Source organism: Aplosporella prunicola, assembly GCF_010093885.1.
Source record: "Aplosporella prunicola CBS 121167 unplaced genomic scaffold K452scaffold_10, whole genome shotgun sequence".
NCBI lineage: Eukaryota > Fungi > Ascomycota > Dothideomycetes > Botryosphaeriales > Aplosporellaceae > Aplosporella > Aplosporella prunicola.
This window is the reverse complement of record NW_022983538.1, coordinates 467,945-482,586: the sequence shown is the minus strand read 5'-3', so window position 1 is coordinate 482,586 and position 14,642 is coordinate 467,945. Positions and strand designations below refer to the sequence as shown.

At 52.8% G+C, this 14,642-nt stretch overlaps 7 protein-coding genes and 1 non-coding gene across 8 annotated transcripts in view; 4 read left to right on the top strand and 4 right to left on the bottom strand.

Annotated features, from left to right (window-relative positions):
- Nucleotides 1-1,081, bottom strand: part of K452DRAFT_326124 (uncharacterized protein) — a gene marked incomplete at both ends in the record, with an annotated part of 2,012 nt that extends 931 nt beyond the window's left edge. The window contains 5 exons of the mRNA XM_033544827.1: nucleotides 37-152; nucleotides 218-407; nucleotides 462-533; nucleotides 587-924; nucleotides 984-1,081. Of these exons, the coding sequence (XP_033398609.1) occupies nucleotides 37-152; nucleotides 218-407; nucleotides 462-533; nucleotides 587-924; nucleotides 984-1,081 (814 nt within the window). The remainder of the gene's footprint in view (nucleotides 1-36; nucleotides 153-217; nucleotides 408-461; nucleotides 534-586; nucleotides 925-983) is intronic.
- Nucleotides 1,082-2,054: 973 nt separating this feature from the next.
- K452DRAFT_t67 lies at nucleotides 2,055-2,125 on the bottom strand. Its single transcript has one exon. It is a non-coding gene; the product is annotated as a tRNA-Gly (tRNA).
- Nucleotides 2,126-3,952: 1,827 nt separating this feature from the next.
- On the bottom strand, nucleotides 3,953-4,816 carry K452DRAFT_203524 (uncharacterized protein; the record flags this gene model as incomplete). Its single annotated transcript, XM_033536068.1, has 1 exon — nucleotides 3,953-4,816. A coding segment is annotated over one exon (864 nt), but the record flags the coding sequence as incomplete, so codon positions are not given.
- Nucleotides 4,817-6,441: 1,625 nt separating this feature from the next.
- Nucleotides 6,442-7,368, top strand: K452DRAFT_286531 (uncharacterized protein). The gene is made up of 3 exons (XM_033540312.1): nucleotides 6,442-6,687; nucleotides 6,754-6,849; nucleotides 6,908-7,368. Exons 1-3 carry the CDS (start codon nucleotides 6,560-6,562, stop codon nucleotides 7,032-7,034), a joined length of 351 nt encoding a protein of 116 aa, XP_033398607.1. The 5' UTR covers nucleotides 6,442-6,559; the 3' UTR covers nucleotides 7,035-7,368.
- A 99-nt stretch (nucleotides 7,369-7,467) lies between these two features.
- On the top strand, nucleotides 7,468-8,640 carry K452DRAFT_269438 (uncharacterized protein). Its single transcript, XM_033538942.1, has 2 exons — nucleotides 7,468-7,610; nucleotides 7,666-8,640. Exons 1-2 carry the CDS (start codon nucleotides 7,481-7,483, stop codon nucleotides 8,406-8,408), a joined length of 873 nt encoding a protein of 290 aa, XP_033398606.1. The 5' UTR covers nucleotides 7,468-7,480; the 3' UTR covers nucleotides 8,409-8,640.
- A 162-nt stretch (nucleotides 8,641-8,802) lies between these two features.
- On the top strand, nucleotides 8,803-11,057 carry K452DRAFT_357955 (uncharacterized protein). Its single transcript, XM_033546155.1, has 3 exons — nucleotides 8,803-9,587; nucleotides 9,652-9,996; nucleotides 10,050-11,057. Exons 1-3 carry the CDS (start codon nucleotides 9,270-9,272, stop codon nucleotides 10,941-10,943), a joined length of 1,557 nt encoding a protein of 518 aa, XP_033398605.1. The 5' UTR covers nucleotides 8,803-9,269; the 3' UTR covers nucleotides 10,944-11,057.
- Nucleotides 11,058-11,474: 417 nt separating this feature from the next.
- Nucleotides 11,475-12,489, top strand: K452DRAFT_225616 (uncharacterized protein; the record flags this gene model as incomplete). Its single annotated transcript, XM_033536766.1, has 3 exons — nucleotides 11,475-11,815; nucleotides 11,974-12,187; nucleotides 12,358-12,489. 3 exons carry the CDS (start codon nucleotides 11,475-11,477, stop codon nucleotides 12,487-12,489), a joined length of 687 nt encoding a protein of 228 aa, XP_033398604.1.
- Nucleotides 12,490-12,583: 94 nt separating this feature from the next.
- Nucleotides 12,584-14,502, bottom strand: K452DRAFT_286523 (glycosyltransferase family 33 protein). The gene is made up of 3 exons (XM_033540311.1): nucleotides 14,155-14,502; nucleotides 13,824-14,020; nucleotides 12,584-13,623 (listed from the first exon to the last, which is right to left on the bottom strand). The coding sequence occupies exons 1-3, from the start codon at nucleotides 14,390-14,392 to the stop codon at nucleotides 12,700-12,702; spliced, it is 1,359 nt and encodes a 452-aa protein (XP_033398603.1). The 5' UTR covers nucleotides 14,393-14,502; the 3' UTR covers nucleotides 12,584-12,699.
- Between the last annotated feature and the right edge of the window lie 140 nt (nucleotides 14,503-14,642).

The window sequence follows — 14,642 nt, the reverse complement described above, 5'->3', positions numbered from 1 at the left end:
AAAAAAAAAAAAAAAAAAAAAAAAATGAGCACTTGCCGATCCATGCCCAGAACTGCGCCCAGCAGATTGCCGAAATAGACTTCGGGAGATTGGTCGTGGTCTTCAATATCTGCGTGAATATCTGGATTGCTCCGGTCTCTCCGGAGTCTTTGCTATAAATAGGATGATCAGCGGGTTTCGCAGAAGACGTTGAACAGTGGGGAGTGGGGGGGCAAACCCATCAGACAAAAGAACTCTTTCTTCAACGGCACAGGAGGTTATGCCAACAAAGACCAGCAGGGCCAAGGCTGAAACAACCGTGAGTTGCTTGAATTGCGTGTCTCCTAGTGCAGTGCCGAATATGGCTCCAAGGTCCACAGCACCAGCACCGTACCCTATGAGATGCCCGATGGCAACCATACGACTTGCTAAGGACCATTTAGCAAGCAGTCTTTTAAATTAAACGGCCGCGCGTAACCTACCCCAGGCAGACCCAAGTTGTTGCTTGGCAGTGGGCAGCGTATCGACAATGAGGCTCCTACATGAGGCTTGTACTATCCCCATTCTGTCAACCAAGGCCACGAGCCTACAACATACAACCACCTACCAGCATTGATTGCAAAGTCGATAACATAGATGCATAAAACAGCCGATGTGATGGTCACGTTCTTCTTCAACTCACTATCGGCAACGAAGTATGCGACAATCTCAGAAGTCCATCCCAGCATAAGTAGCGCAAAAGCCACGATGACGGCGCCTACGACCATGAATGGTCTTCTTCGGCCCCATTTAGATTTGCTCCTGTCCGCGATAATGCCCACCAGCGGTTGCATCAAGAGTCCAGAAAGGGGCCCGGCAATCCACACTAACGACACCTTGCTCTTCGTGAGGCCGAGCTGGAGGAGGTAAGGCGTGCAGTAAGTCATCTCGATTCCCCAGGTAAATCTGGGCCGTGATCGTCAGTTCTGGACTCGACGAGAAGGTGGAACTGCTCAACGGCTTACTGGATCCCAACGAGAGAGGCGGTCAGATATGCCATTCGCATGGCCTCGGAAGAGCCCTTGATCGAGGCCTCACCCGCCCATGCTTTGTCTGGAGCCATGGCGGCGAGCTGCAATGTGGGCAAGAAGGGACGCGACTCGGTCACAGGAGCTGCTTTCTTCAGAGCAGAGATCAGGGATCGATATCTACAACGGGGAAATTGGCACGCGAGCTAAGGACATGTGTCCAGTGCGCAACACGCCGTACAGGGGCCGTGATACGCGCAAACGGATCGACGACGATTGTGGGACGGTTGTTTCGAACGATTTGAACGGGGGGGCATATGGTCGCTCGTCGTCAATGGCAGAGCCCGTAGTGGAGAAAGGCTTCGGGGCGTGGAGCGCGCAGCGGGTAGGTGGTCAAAGTCGTACTCGTAAGCTTACCGACAGGGGCTTGGTTGCCGTGTGCCGTGAAGCCGTTGTCCACGCACTACCTCCTCACTCAGTTTGTGGGAGGAATGGAAGCAAGTAACAATGCCAGCATGACAGTGCGATCCAAATGTGCAAATCTGGCCGTGCGGCACGCTAGTTTCGGCCACCAGGGTCTTGATCTTCTTGCCGTCAACCGCATCGCAACAGCCGCATGGAGATGAGCACGACTAAAACCCCGCGTGGAGATTCCGGCGCCCGGCACCGGTCGGAGGTACGGATCGCTGGTGCTGCAGCTGCTGCATCAAGCATTGGGGTCCCAACGTGGCCGTGCATTGCCGCGCGTTGAAGCCCACCAACTTTCTCGCTCGTGTTGCTCCATGTCAGCCCATGGTCCTTTTGCCCTTTTGTCTTGAAGCTGTCGACGCACGGGTTCCCGGCAACTGGGATCAAGCTGTTGCTGACTTGCTCATAGCTTCCCGTGCACTGACTCTGCCTTCAAAGTCCCTTTCCCCACCTCTTTCCTATCGTACTTTGACGCGCAATTCGACCTCGTCTGCCCGTACCGGTCATACCTCGGTCCAGACTGGCCGTGCTCATGGTCTAGAACGACTAAAAACAAAATCAAAAAAATATGCTCACTATCATTTCGATAGCGAATCTTCATGCATCAGCCGCGAATCGAACGCGGGGCCCATCGATGGCAACGATGGATTTTACCACTAAACCACTGATGCTTGATGAAATGTTTATTTTCGAGTTACCTTTATGTATTGAATACGTTTTTTCATAACCCCGGATTTTCTGCCCACTCCACGTGATGATACACCTGGTATGGTTTACAATATGTCATTATTCACTATATGATCAACAGAAATCACAAAATAGATGGAGAGGACACGTCCCACTAATGCATCCCAAGCTGAGCGAAAGTATATCCAACTAAAGACTATCAAGAAATGAGTATTCGCCTTGGTAAAGCTTTGAGATGATCACTCAATGCTCTCTCTCAAAGTGTCAATAGTTCTCCAACGATTGACCTCTTGTGTGGCATGAATCAGTTAAAAACAAGCATCCAATGGACCACGTAAACTTACTTCGATAGCTGTTCTAGCCAACCCCGGCTAGATCCCTCCAGCAAACATCCATCACTGAATCATTCATCATAGTGCTACACGCGCGGGGAATGCTTACAAAAACGTTGTTGTGGAACACCGTAGCGCTCTTATCGTTTTGACAACAAACCAAGAAATCCTATAAGCAATAAAATATACATTAAGCAACAGAAATCAGAAAATTCTTTACTCCAAACTGGACAGGTTTTTAATGACAGTTAACAATTTTGAGCTACAAACTCGGGATCGTCTAGAACTTACATAGGCCAGTGGTGGCAAACAGAGCAACAGTTATTGTAGTGTATTTTCCGATGACTGAAGGCAATTGATAAAAACTGGTCTTTGTGCTCAAGGAGATTTTGTCAGTTTCTGATATATTTCGTGATGGTGAGAAGTCCAGACTATTTATATATCCCTTTGACCCTTACATTCCGTCAGCGGCGGTGTTTCCCACGGCCAATTAAGATCAGTTGCGACACTATCTGCTGCTGCAATGGTCTCGCAGTTTTGTGCAAAATGAAGAGGCATGCACAGTGAGATTTAGTTAAGTGACGAGGATTCCGAAATTTTCCACAAGCATTCAGTTACGCGCACTTCGTACAGCTGTTTAACATGATTAGCCAGGGTCATACTGAGCACCATATACGTGTACGTTTGCTCACCATGCACAGCATGCAATCCAAATCATTCTTGTTGTTCACTGTGTACATCTCTCTTGAGAAGATAAAACATGCTCAACGAATGCTAGATTTATGTTTTGATGAATTATCCGTTGAGTTTTAAAGGAGCGCTCATTGTTACATTCACCAAAAGGTGGTGAAATAGAAAAACATTGTGTTGTAGACGCGAAAAAGCGGAGGATAGGATATATGCAGACTATGACGAAGATTTTTTGCTTTTATGTTTGAATGCAGGGTACAATTTTCGCATGCGTTCAAGGTTGCATCGGTCCTCGGATGCCGCAGTCTGCGATGTGTCTGCCCGAGGTGCATACATACGCAGGCTGCATATGCGGGCTGCAATGCATATATCTATCCGGTTACCCTATTGGTGTAACGATGCCACCCATTGGCCTCACTATGGATTAGCATGGCTTACGGTTAGATATATGCCGAGACGTATCACCACGAAGCCGAGAATAAATTTTGATACGCCGCCTAGGCGGACTGACATCAACTTGACTACCAGAGATTTGTGTTTCTCCATAGATGTGATGGGGTGTTCCACAAGAGCTTTGTGTCAGCGCCTCAAATTAGGTCCATGGATAATCATACCTTTTGAGGCTGAAGTAGGCCCGGAGTGCCCCTCAAGAGTGTCCCAGACTGCCTCGAAACCGAAATTGCCAGAACCTTTTTTGATCAACCAGTCGCAACCCAACCACTAACTGCAAACCCACCCGATCTCAATCCCCTAAAGGGACGCTCCATCCTGAACTCGCTAGCTGCCTCCAACTTCCGCCGAGGACCATGGGAAGTCCTTGGCATCCAACTCGGTGCAAGTTAGGTAACCGATATTGTGCTCTTCAAGGTTGAGCATGAGGTTATTCTTGCACATGTCCCTCACAATCTCCCGCGCATGGTCCTTCAGCATTCTGAGATCATCGGCCAGGTCGTCCCAGTCCAGATTCATGTACTCGAATGCCTCTTTCAACTCTTTAAGCACCTTGTCGTACGGCAGGAACGCATCTCCACCCCTCAAAATCTGGCGGAACAACGCACCAATCCCGGGAAGACGATCCGTGCTATGGTGACCATTGAGGATGTGGCTCTTGGGCGTATCGACGTTGGCACCAAGGATTGGCGATTCGATCAAGTGCAACTGCCTGACGAGCCAGTCTCTAACGTATTGAATCACTATCCAGGTCTCAAGCTGATTTCCCATATCTATGATGGGTTGGTTGCCCTCTAAGATCGTGTTGCGGAGGAGTTGTTCGACAACTCCTTTTTGAGCACGAAGAAGATGCTCTCCTTTCTCTTTGATCAGTGACAAAGTAGCTTTGCTGACGTGTGCCTCAGTCGTCGGCCAAACCCATGCGGGTGAAGACACGCAGTGGATGAATGCCTCTGTGTAAATCATTGTTGATTCCAAGTGAATAGACAAGTTCAACCAGCGCGGCGGGTCTTGGGCAATAGCCTCGAACAAGCGGTGACGGAACTGGGAGAGGACGTTACCGACATGCGGACGGACGGAATCCATACTCACATACTTGTGAGCCAATGCAAGAACAAGCTCCGCATCATGTAATGCGTATGAGACATTGTTGGTGTTCAACGGGGGTCGTCTATTGTAGAAGCTTGAAAACAAACAGTCGTATGCGACAAAGGCACCAGCTGCATACCGTGATACTTGTGATGAAGGGCTGGGTGATGCGCTCTTTTTTATCAGCTCGGAATCGGGGGTAGGTCCACGGGAGTCTGGAGAATCAGTTTCCATTCCGGTCCCAGAGACAGACATGTATTCCGGCATCTCGCTGAGGGGTTTAACCATTAGCAATGGGATCGTGGAACGATCACCGACTTTAGGTGTAAGAAAGTAGCGGACGCTGAGCCGTGAGGACTGGACAGTTGCTGTCTCTTCAGAGTTCCCTTTGCCGATCAAGAGAGGATCAGTGTCCGCACTAGCAAACAAGCTCCTAAGTCGCGGTGAGCGACTCTCAAGAGTAACTCTGTCGAGCCGCCAAACTCTCTCCCTCTTTCCATCACTCATGGCAATGATGACATCGCCATCGTGATTATACGGAAACGTACTCTGTCTGGCTGGCAATGTGGGACTCATGGTGGCTCCCGACCTGAGGCGCTTCACAAACTGATTGGTTTCTGGTGTCCGACGTTTGTGCTAGTCGACATTAGTTGGGGTTGATGTGTGGCAATGTGTCTAAAGCTCACTGAAGTAGGTGAAGATGTGAGAGGGGAAGGAGGTTGTAGGCCACCCTTGTCCGGCATGATAGGAGACACAGTTCGTGTTGAGCTGTCGTCTTCTTCCATGTTGGGTGTATGCGAAGACTCACTTGTGTTTGGTGTGTCTATGTTAGCCTTGGAGTGAGTTGGTGTGTTAGTGCTTGCTTGAAAGGCTGCCCTGTTGAGTTGAGAAGAACATGTGATGCTCTCCAATCAGTGGTGAACTGAGTCGGAAGGTTGCTGGCCTAGACCGGGCAGACAAAGAAGTCTTTGGACTGACGGTAAGACAAGGTTGGTATGGGTCTGGGACTGCGTGTGTGTGAGACAAGTAAGTGTCTGCAAGGTTGTTATTATTGTTGATAGTCTGGTCAAACAAGGTCTCGGACTTATGTGGTCACTGGCGAGACTTGCTGGTTGGTGTCAAGTCTCAGGGACTTGTTGGCATGGTGTTCCTATGAAGACGAAGCAGTGAGTTGACTTGTCGGTTGATGTCCAAGTCTTAAGGACTTGTTGGTGTGGTTTTTATGAAGATGAAGCAGTGAGTTGACGGTAGATGTCCAAGACTTAGAGACTTGTTGGTGTCCGTGGCTTTTATGAACATGAAGCGGTGAGTTACGAGAATAGGTAGGCATGATTGTTAACCAAGACGCGTTTGCATCGTCCACTGGAGTAAATCGAATGAACTCCAGGAGGTGAGGCTAGATAACAGTATAGGATCCCAATCAATAATCGTATTTTGGAGAGGGACAAAAGACCGGGGTCACGGGCACATGGACCAAACAGAGCACCCTAGATCAAGTCCTGTGGTTAATTTTTCGCCACACCCGCCTGTTCCTGTGCGCGGTAAATCACGCATAAGAATGGATTGTATCAGGTGCATTCCTGAGTGGGTGAATGAAAATGCAGTGGTGCGGTCTCGGACCGAGCGTGGCGACCCCCGGTCATGACGCAGGAACCCTGGGCCGTTACTGCGCCAACGGTTTGTTTAATGACGGATTCCACCTTTTACCTCAGGCTTTTATCCCCGTACTGCTCCCGACACGCTACAAAAGCCGCCAGACCGCAACCCCGTCCAAGCACCATCCGCCATCGCATCCATCAACTTACTCCACCACGCATTCATCGCTTCAACCACTACTACCTTCCACAAACCAGCGCAATGTCTGCAAGCGTCCTCTCCGACCGGGACACTAACGCCCCCATGAAGGCCACCAATGTCGACGATGGCAAGCCTAAGTCAATGGAGTACCACCGCCAGATGCTCGAATCAAAGATGAAGAACGGCCAGTGAGTTTGTTCCTCCCTCTCTCTGACGTTAGACTTGCTGCAAATTCTAAGACTCCCCGTTCCTAGGATGGAAGAACAAACCTACGTTTCCCCCTCCGATGGAATCCAGTCCCCGGCCACCCAGAAGCTCGCCGCCTTCAAGACCAAGCACGGTCTCAAGAAGTATGATTGCCCCGACACCTCGGCATGCGAGCTCCGAACTGACTTGGCTGTTTTACAGGGCCAAGCCTCAATCCCTCTTCGGCAAGATGGCCTCGAGGAACATGGGGAACAGCGGTGCCCCCATGTTCGCCGACATTCCCCAAAACAAGCAAACCAACTCGGCTGCCGTCAACCAGAGCTCATAGGGACGCCCGTAATACCCGTTCCGTTTGCGGGGACGGTTTTGGATGTGATTTTGTCCAAGGCTGTCCAGCGGACTGCGGCGGTCGCCGGCTGACGAAACACGATCGGGCGACCACCGACAGAGCTTCTTCATGTATTCTACTACCGGATTGGTTTGGATTTGATGATGGGGTGGTTACGGCGCTTTGATACCCGGAGAGGTTATTCGGGGGATCGGGACAACGGTCACTACGGTTTCCTTGGTTTACTAATTGGCGTTTCATTCGGAAAAGCCCAGAATACTATAGAGGCACGGCTGGGATAGGATATTCAGAATAAAGTGCTTTTTCTTCGCTTCAGCAAAAGACCGCGATAACGCTCGGCGGAGATCGCCGCTTGTCCAAGTTCCCCGCATCACTTGCGCGTCGCACCTCTCGCGTCCAACACAGTCCAAAACGATGCACTATCCATGACTGCTTCCCACGACAAGCAGCAAGCTCTCAAAGATGAGATAGCTGATCTTGAAAGGCGCCTACATCATGCAAAGAGTCAATTGAATGCACCTTTGGAGGCGGCACCGGCGCCCACCAACGATGCTGGTATCAAACCCCACGCCTATACAACAAACAACTCGAGGCTCACGATCGAATGCAGCTCTCCATACCCTTCTCTTACTAGCAGACTCTGCCTTGCCATTAGGCTCGTTCGCCTTCAGCAGTGGTCTCGAATCCTACCTGGCGCATCACCGCCCTTCTGCGCCCTCGGTCTCCCAGTTCTCACTCTTCCAAACATTTCTCCGCCTATCCCTTGCGACGCTCGCAAGCACCGCTCTACCCTACGTCCTCACCGCATATCGCAAGCCGTCGGAAATCGAGACACTCGATAACGACTTTGATGCTAGCACGCCTTGCACTGTCGCGCGTCGCGCCAGCGTTGCTCAAGGCCGTGCACTGCTCTCCGTCTGGGATCGCAGCTTCAAGGCGCAATACACCAACGAGGATGCCGATGCGGACATCAAAGCGGCTATAGACGCGGTCGTGAATTTCCAGGCTCTCCTCCGCACGCCCACCTCCAAGCTCGAATTCCCGCCCAACGCGCACCTAGCTCCGCTATGGGGTTTGCTTACGCGGGTTCTCGGATTACCGTTGCATGATGCGGCATACGTGTTCCTCTTTTCGCATGCGCGGACAGTGGTGAGTGCTGGAGTAAGAGCTAGTGTAATGGGACCTTATCAGGCGCAGACAGTACTGGCTGGGAAAGACCTGCAGGAACGGATACGAGCGTTGGTCCGGGAGCTATGGGATACAAAGGTGGAGGATGCTGGACAAAACGTACCGGTCATGGACCTTTGGGTCGGTAGACACGAGAAGCTTTACAGCCGGATCTTCAACTCGTGAGCGAAGAGAAGGGTAAAAGAGGCATACGTCAGACATCGACCTAGCCTGTATACTTTTGTTTCCTGGGGATTGGGGAAAAAACGTAAGCCGAACATAACTTTGGCTTCCGGGCTTGGCTTCTTCAAACTTAGTGCTTATTACAGTCTAGTTTCCCATGCGAAATGGCGACTAAACAGCAACTAAAGGTTATACGTCGTCATGGGATAGTGTCTACAATACCTCCATCGGTAAGAAAATTCACTTGTGAGCTTTCAAAAAGAACATGCACAAACGATATGGATGTGCGAAAGTGTCAATGGGCCACAAAAACCCCGCACTTGCAGTCTGCAGCGGAACTATAACTGCCTAGCAGATCCCATTTCTAGCAACCGACGCAGAAGCCGGTGAAAATTCACGCCCACCGTGGAGATCTTGTCGTCGTCAATGAACAAGTTCGGCAATGGGACCCTTGCAACTAATAAAAAGTAAGCAATATATGTTGTCCGATTTATCGTCGGTTGCGAGCCCGGCACTTTGGGTCATTGTGAGACAGCTTTTACCCCACATCTCTACCCTGTCACTCAAAGGCCTCTAACCAATAGACCTAGCAGTATTGCATTTTGACGGTAGGCTGACAGGTAGTTCCTTGGCTAACGGAAATCAACAAGACCTCGGCTATAATAAGATCCGTAGGCTCCTCTACTTTGGGGTCGCGAAGCCGCTTCTCTTTCTCTCATCTGCACCATACCTGAGCACTCGGTTTGAGCTTGCCTCCTCAGCTTGGTGGCCAAAAATCACCGAGATAAACGGAATTCGAAGAGTCTGACCTAGGTCTGCTCGGACGCTTATAAACTTTATTACGTTCTCTATACCGCTGGCAATATGTTTGCGATACAGCCTCTTGCCTCCACATTGCAAACAATAAAGGAGCATTTATTTCTGCTACTTTTCATAGGCCTCATTACCCGACTCCTTTACAACAGATATAGACCAGGACTCTACACTATTCCTGGCCCTTGGCTTGCAGCATGGACGGGACTATGGCGTTTCTTCGACGTCCAGCGTGGCAATGCACACTGGACGCACATTGAGCTCCACAAAAAGTATGGTCCGCTGGTACGCATTGGACCGAACCATGTATCGGTCGGCGACCCGAAAGAGATAGCCAACATCTATGGATTGGCCAGAGGATTTACGAAGGTAAGTATCATGATACCTTCATGTTATCCCTATTAGCGGCCGAAGCTAACAGTCTCCCGACAAGACGGCTTTTTACCCCCTCCAGTCAATCAGTTGGAAAGGAAAATTCCAAATGAACATTTTCTCGACACGTGATGAGGCCTACCACCGAGAACAAAAGCGCCCCATAGCAAGTGCTTACAGCTTGTCGTCCCTCTTAGCCAAGGAGGAAGCAGTTGACTCTTGTTCGATCATTTTCATGGAGAAAATGAAGGACTTTGCCGACAGAAACGAAGCCGTGGACCTTGGCATGTGGTTGCAGTATTACGCTTTCGATGTTGTTGGAGAGCTCAGCTTCGCGAAGAAGCTCGGTTTCCTGGAAAAAGGAGCAGACGTCGATGGTATGATGGAGACCATCGCGGGTATATTGGTAAGTATTCGATATGTAATCTTAAGCACTGCCTTTGCTTACCGCCTGGATAGGTATATGCCAGCCAGGTGGGCCAGCTCCCTGAGTTCCACCCGCTTCTGCTAGGAAATCCATTGTTTCCGATTTTGATGCCTTCAATGGAATCCTGGAACTCCGTTCTCACCTTCACTTTGAAAGCGCTCAATTCCGTAAACGAGAACCTGAAGATGAAGCGGAATGCAGAGCTCGACCCCAGCGTTCTCGAAGCTAAGGGCGATATGCTGTCGCGCTGGTCATCTGTTAGATTAAAAAATCCGGAAAAGATGTCCACGCGAGACCTTATCGTACACCTTAGCACCAACGTCTTTGCAGGATCGGACACGACCGCCATCGCGCTGCGCGCCATCGTCTATTTCCTTTGCAAGAACCCTGAAAAGATGCGGAAGCTTGTTTCCCAGATTGACGACGTCGACAACGCGGGACTTTTCAGTGACCCCGTCAGCTACAAGCAAGCCACCACACATCTACCCTACCTCGGCGCCGTCATCAAAGAAGCGATGCGCCTGCATCCCAGCGTGGGTCTCTTGCTCGAGCGGCACGTTCCCGCAGGCGGTGCCACGATCTGCGGGCGCCACATCCCCGGCGGAACGATTGTCGGCGTGAATGCGTGGGTCACGCAGCACGACGCAGCAGTGTTCCCCGAGCCCGAGGCGTTCATCCCCGAACGCTGGCTTGAGAGTTCTCCGGAGAGGCTGAAGGAGATGGAGCAGAGCTTCTTTGCGTTCGGAGGGGGCGCAAGGACCTGCATGGGGAGATGGATTTCTTTGATGGAAATGTCCAAGATTGTGCCGCAGTTGTTGAGAGAATTCGAGGTCAGCTTGGATAGGGCGGATAGGAAGTGGAAGGTCAAGAATGTGTGGTTTGTGCAGCAAGAGGGATTGATCTGCAGTCTGAAGAGGAGAAGGTGAGGTGATATAGGCAGATGACAAGCCACTTTTGACGTACGTAGAGATTCAAGAGGTGGTATGGGGTGGTATGGGGGGCAGTGCTGGGGATAGATAGATAAGAATATATAAATCAAGAAGAGAGTAGTGCCGTCGCATAGTGGAGCCAAGTCCGTACCACGGCGGGCCTACCCGGACAGCAGATCGTCACCGCGTAGGAACGTCAACCGCAACGTCGACTTGCGGCGGCCCAGCAACAACTCACAGCAAGCGCATCGCATAAAAACCCGCCGACACGACCCCGACGGCCAGATTCGCCCAAAGCCCTCCACCCATCTCCGAGCAGCTACTCGATCAATTCCTCCTCCTTTCCGCAGCTCGCCCAGCCTCAACGCCGAGCCGCAACGCTACCTACATACCTACGACACGCCAGCCCCCAACGCAGCTCCACGCTCCACGTCCCGCACTCCCCACACGCACCGTAGCGCGCACTCTCGCCCGCTCGCCACGGCCGCCACCACCTAATCCCCCCAAAACAACGCGCGCGCCCGAAAAATGTCCCTCGAAGGACACCCCCTCTCGGGCAGCCCCGAGCTCACCATGGCCTACGCCAACGCCTCGTGCCTGGACTTCCTGCTCATTGAGCTGGTGCCCATGGCGTACCGCATGGCGGCCGAGCTGGCCGCGCGCGAAGACGAGTACCTGGCGGGGCCGAGCGCGCCCGGCGCCGTCGGAGCCAAGACGCGCGCAAGAGCGGGGAGCGGCGCCGGTGGCAGTACGATTGCGGGCGGCGCGAGCGCGTCCGGCTCCACCGTCGACGATGACGAGACTAGGGAGGCCGTGTTTTTCAGGCTCGAGATGCTCGGATACAGAGTCGGGTTGGGCATTGTGGAACGGTGCGTTGCTTTTGCTTGTGAGCTGGTCATTGGACGCGACTTGGTTGAGAGGATTGGTGGTAGCCGTGTTTCAGTCGGCATGCCGCTCTTCATCAACCCTCACTATTCCCTCATCCCGACCTGACAGCTCAAGAGTACATATGCTGACGTTTACCCAGCTTCTCCCGCGACAAACCCCGCTTTACCGACACCCTCGACGTCATCAAGTTCGTGTGCAAGGACCTGTGGACCCTGGTATTCCGCAAGCAGATTGATAACCTCAAGACCAACCACCGCGGCATCTACGTCCTCACCGACAACACTTTCAAGCCGCTGACACGCATGAGCCTCGAAAAGGGCGCCGACAACACTGCGCTGACCAGGGCGCAACCTGTAAGTCTATGCTCCAAATCTTTCTACTGTCTGCACCACATACTTCCGTCTGCTTTTCCCGCGGTGCCATGCCTATATCCGATGCAGCCGTCCTCGTCTTCCCTACCTCCTTTCGCACACTCCAAACCAAACCGAACACACCGCTGACGCTCTATCTTCCATCTCTACAGTTCCTCTACTTCCCCGCCGGTCTGATCCGCGGCGCGCTCGCTAGCATGGGCATCACAGCGACTGTCCAAGCGGAAACAACGGCTCTACCGGGTGCGACCTTCCAGATCCGCACGCAAGGTTCCAAGGCCTGAGCGCAATGGCGGTCCATGCGCCCACCTTGCCGCAAAAACACCATGGAAAAAAGAATGAAAGCGAAAAGGAAAAGAATCAACAGTCCTGTGTATCTGATGAGAAGTTTCAAGCAAGAAGAGAGAAGAAGTGGAAGAGGAAGAAGAAGAAGAAGAAGAAGAAGAAGAAGAGCAGCATCACTACCCCACACTGCGAAAGCCACTTCATCATGCTCAGATAAAGATCCGGCCCGCTTTCTCATCCCATTCATCATCCCACCTATGCTCGCACTCCCCCAAGGCACCCTCCTTTAATTTGCGCAGCTCTGCCTCGTCCGTGAACAGGTCTACCAGCAAGTTTTGCAGCTCGCCTGCATCCCCGAAACCCCTGCCATTGACGCCTTCCTTGACCAGCTCCGGCCAAGCTTCGAATCGATAGCCGACGACGGGCAAGCCGGCGCCGAACATGTCGACAACCTTCATCGGCAGATCAACTCCGGAGGAAGACATGTGCAGCGAGACGCCCAGGTCGGCGTAGCTGAGCAGCGAGGCGTAGTCTTCCATGCTAAGCCAGGCAGTCAGGATGCGCACGTGCTCGAGCTTCTTTTCTGCTTCCATGGTCCGGATCTTGGAGAGGTAGTGCTCCTTCTGGGGGCCCTTGCCGGTGATGATGGCAACGACGGTGGGAAGGTCGCGCGCAGTGCCAGCGAGGCCGGAGTATCCAGCGAGCGCATCGAGCAAGAGCGAGAAGTCCTCGTCTGCGGTCCAGGAAGTCGAGCTGACAAGGACCCTGGTGGGACCGTTCTCGTTCGGCCACCCAAGCCGCTTTGCCATGTCTGCGAAGCCGGCCTTGCGGTCTTGGGCGGAACGGCAGGGCTGGAAGTGCGATGGGGGGCGATCATACAGAGGGACGACGTGCTGTCTTCCGTGCTTCTCGCGGAGGAAGCGGGCCATGGCCTCGGTGACAGTGAAGTTGATGTTGACGGACTGGGAGACGGCATATTCGTACTTTTCCGCTATTCTCACTAGAGGATGCTCGTGGCCGAGCTTGAGGGCGAGGATCGAATGGCCAAAGTTGTGCCAGTCGATGCAGAGAGTGGTGCCGCGCAGGGAGCAGACTATGCGCGCAACCAGTAGCGTGGGGATAGAAGGGGGGTTCTGCACAGGCATCAGTAGGCGGCTTTCTCCACGCGTAGAGCATACAAAAACAAATCCAGCTGTTGTATTCCACAAATGTTCTTGGTGATAATATAAGAATGAAGGGGAAGCGCGTGGTACGGATGAAGCAACCAACTCGGATGCATGAGACGAACGAAAGGATCCATCCATCCATCCATCCACCTATCTCTCTCACTCACCTGCACGAGCATGTACTTGGCCGGCGGCGTGCGGTACGCCACGGCGGCCCACAGGCCCCACGCCTGCCACAGCACCTTCAGCGGCGCCAGCGCCAGGAACAGCAGCTTCCGCTGCGGCTGCAGCTGCCGCGGCCACGGGGGCACGCCGTACACCCTGACGCGGGCATGGGCCTCTAGCTGGGGGTGGAGCTCGGATTCTGGGTGCACAGGCAGTAACAAGTCAACATGCATGAATGCAAAGCTGGGGATAGCCATCGTTCTTCCTTTGTTTTTCGTTCTCTTTCCTTTTTCGTTTTTATATAAAAAGAGACAGAGACAAAACAACACATACCTCTATACCCGACAACGTCGACGACGCGCCCCTGCCGCGCCAGGCTCAGCGCATGGTACTGCATGCGCGGGCTGCGGCCAATGTCGCCCAGCACGACGAGCTGGACGCCGACGCGGCCGGCGCTGGACGCGCGCGCGGAGGCGGCCGTGTGCCGCGTTGGCTTGAGGAGGTAGATTAGCAGCAGCAGCGCGAGCAGGCTGGCTGCCAGCTGGAGGGGGGTGGGGGCTGTTGTAGCCATTTGTCGTTGTTTGACGGCGTGGCTGGCTGGCTATTGGGTCGGGACCGGGTGAGTATGGGTACGGTGTCGATTGTGGAGGAGGGCGCACGTGATGCGTGCGTGCTTCTTTAGTAAGGTATGTGGTGGTGAGGTTGGACCGGTTGGACCCCTTCGAGACAGACAGACGCGCGTGCATCCACGCGCGGTGCACACACACCATCCCACAATCAATCCCACAACCCCACAAGCCACATCAAAGCACCCTACCTAC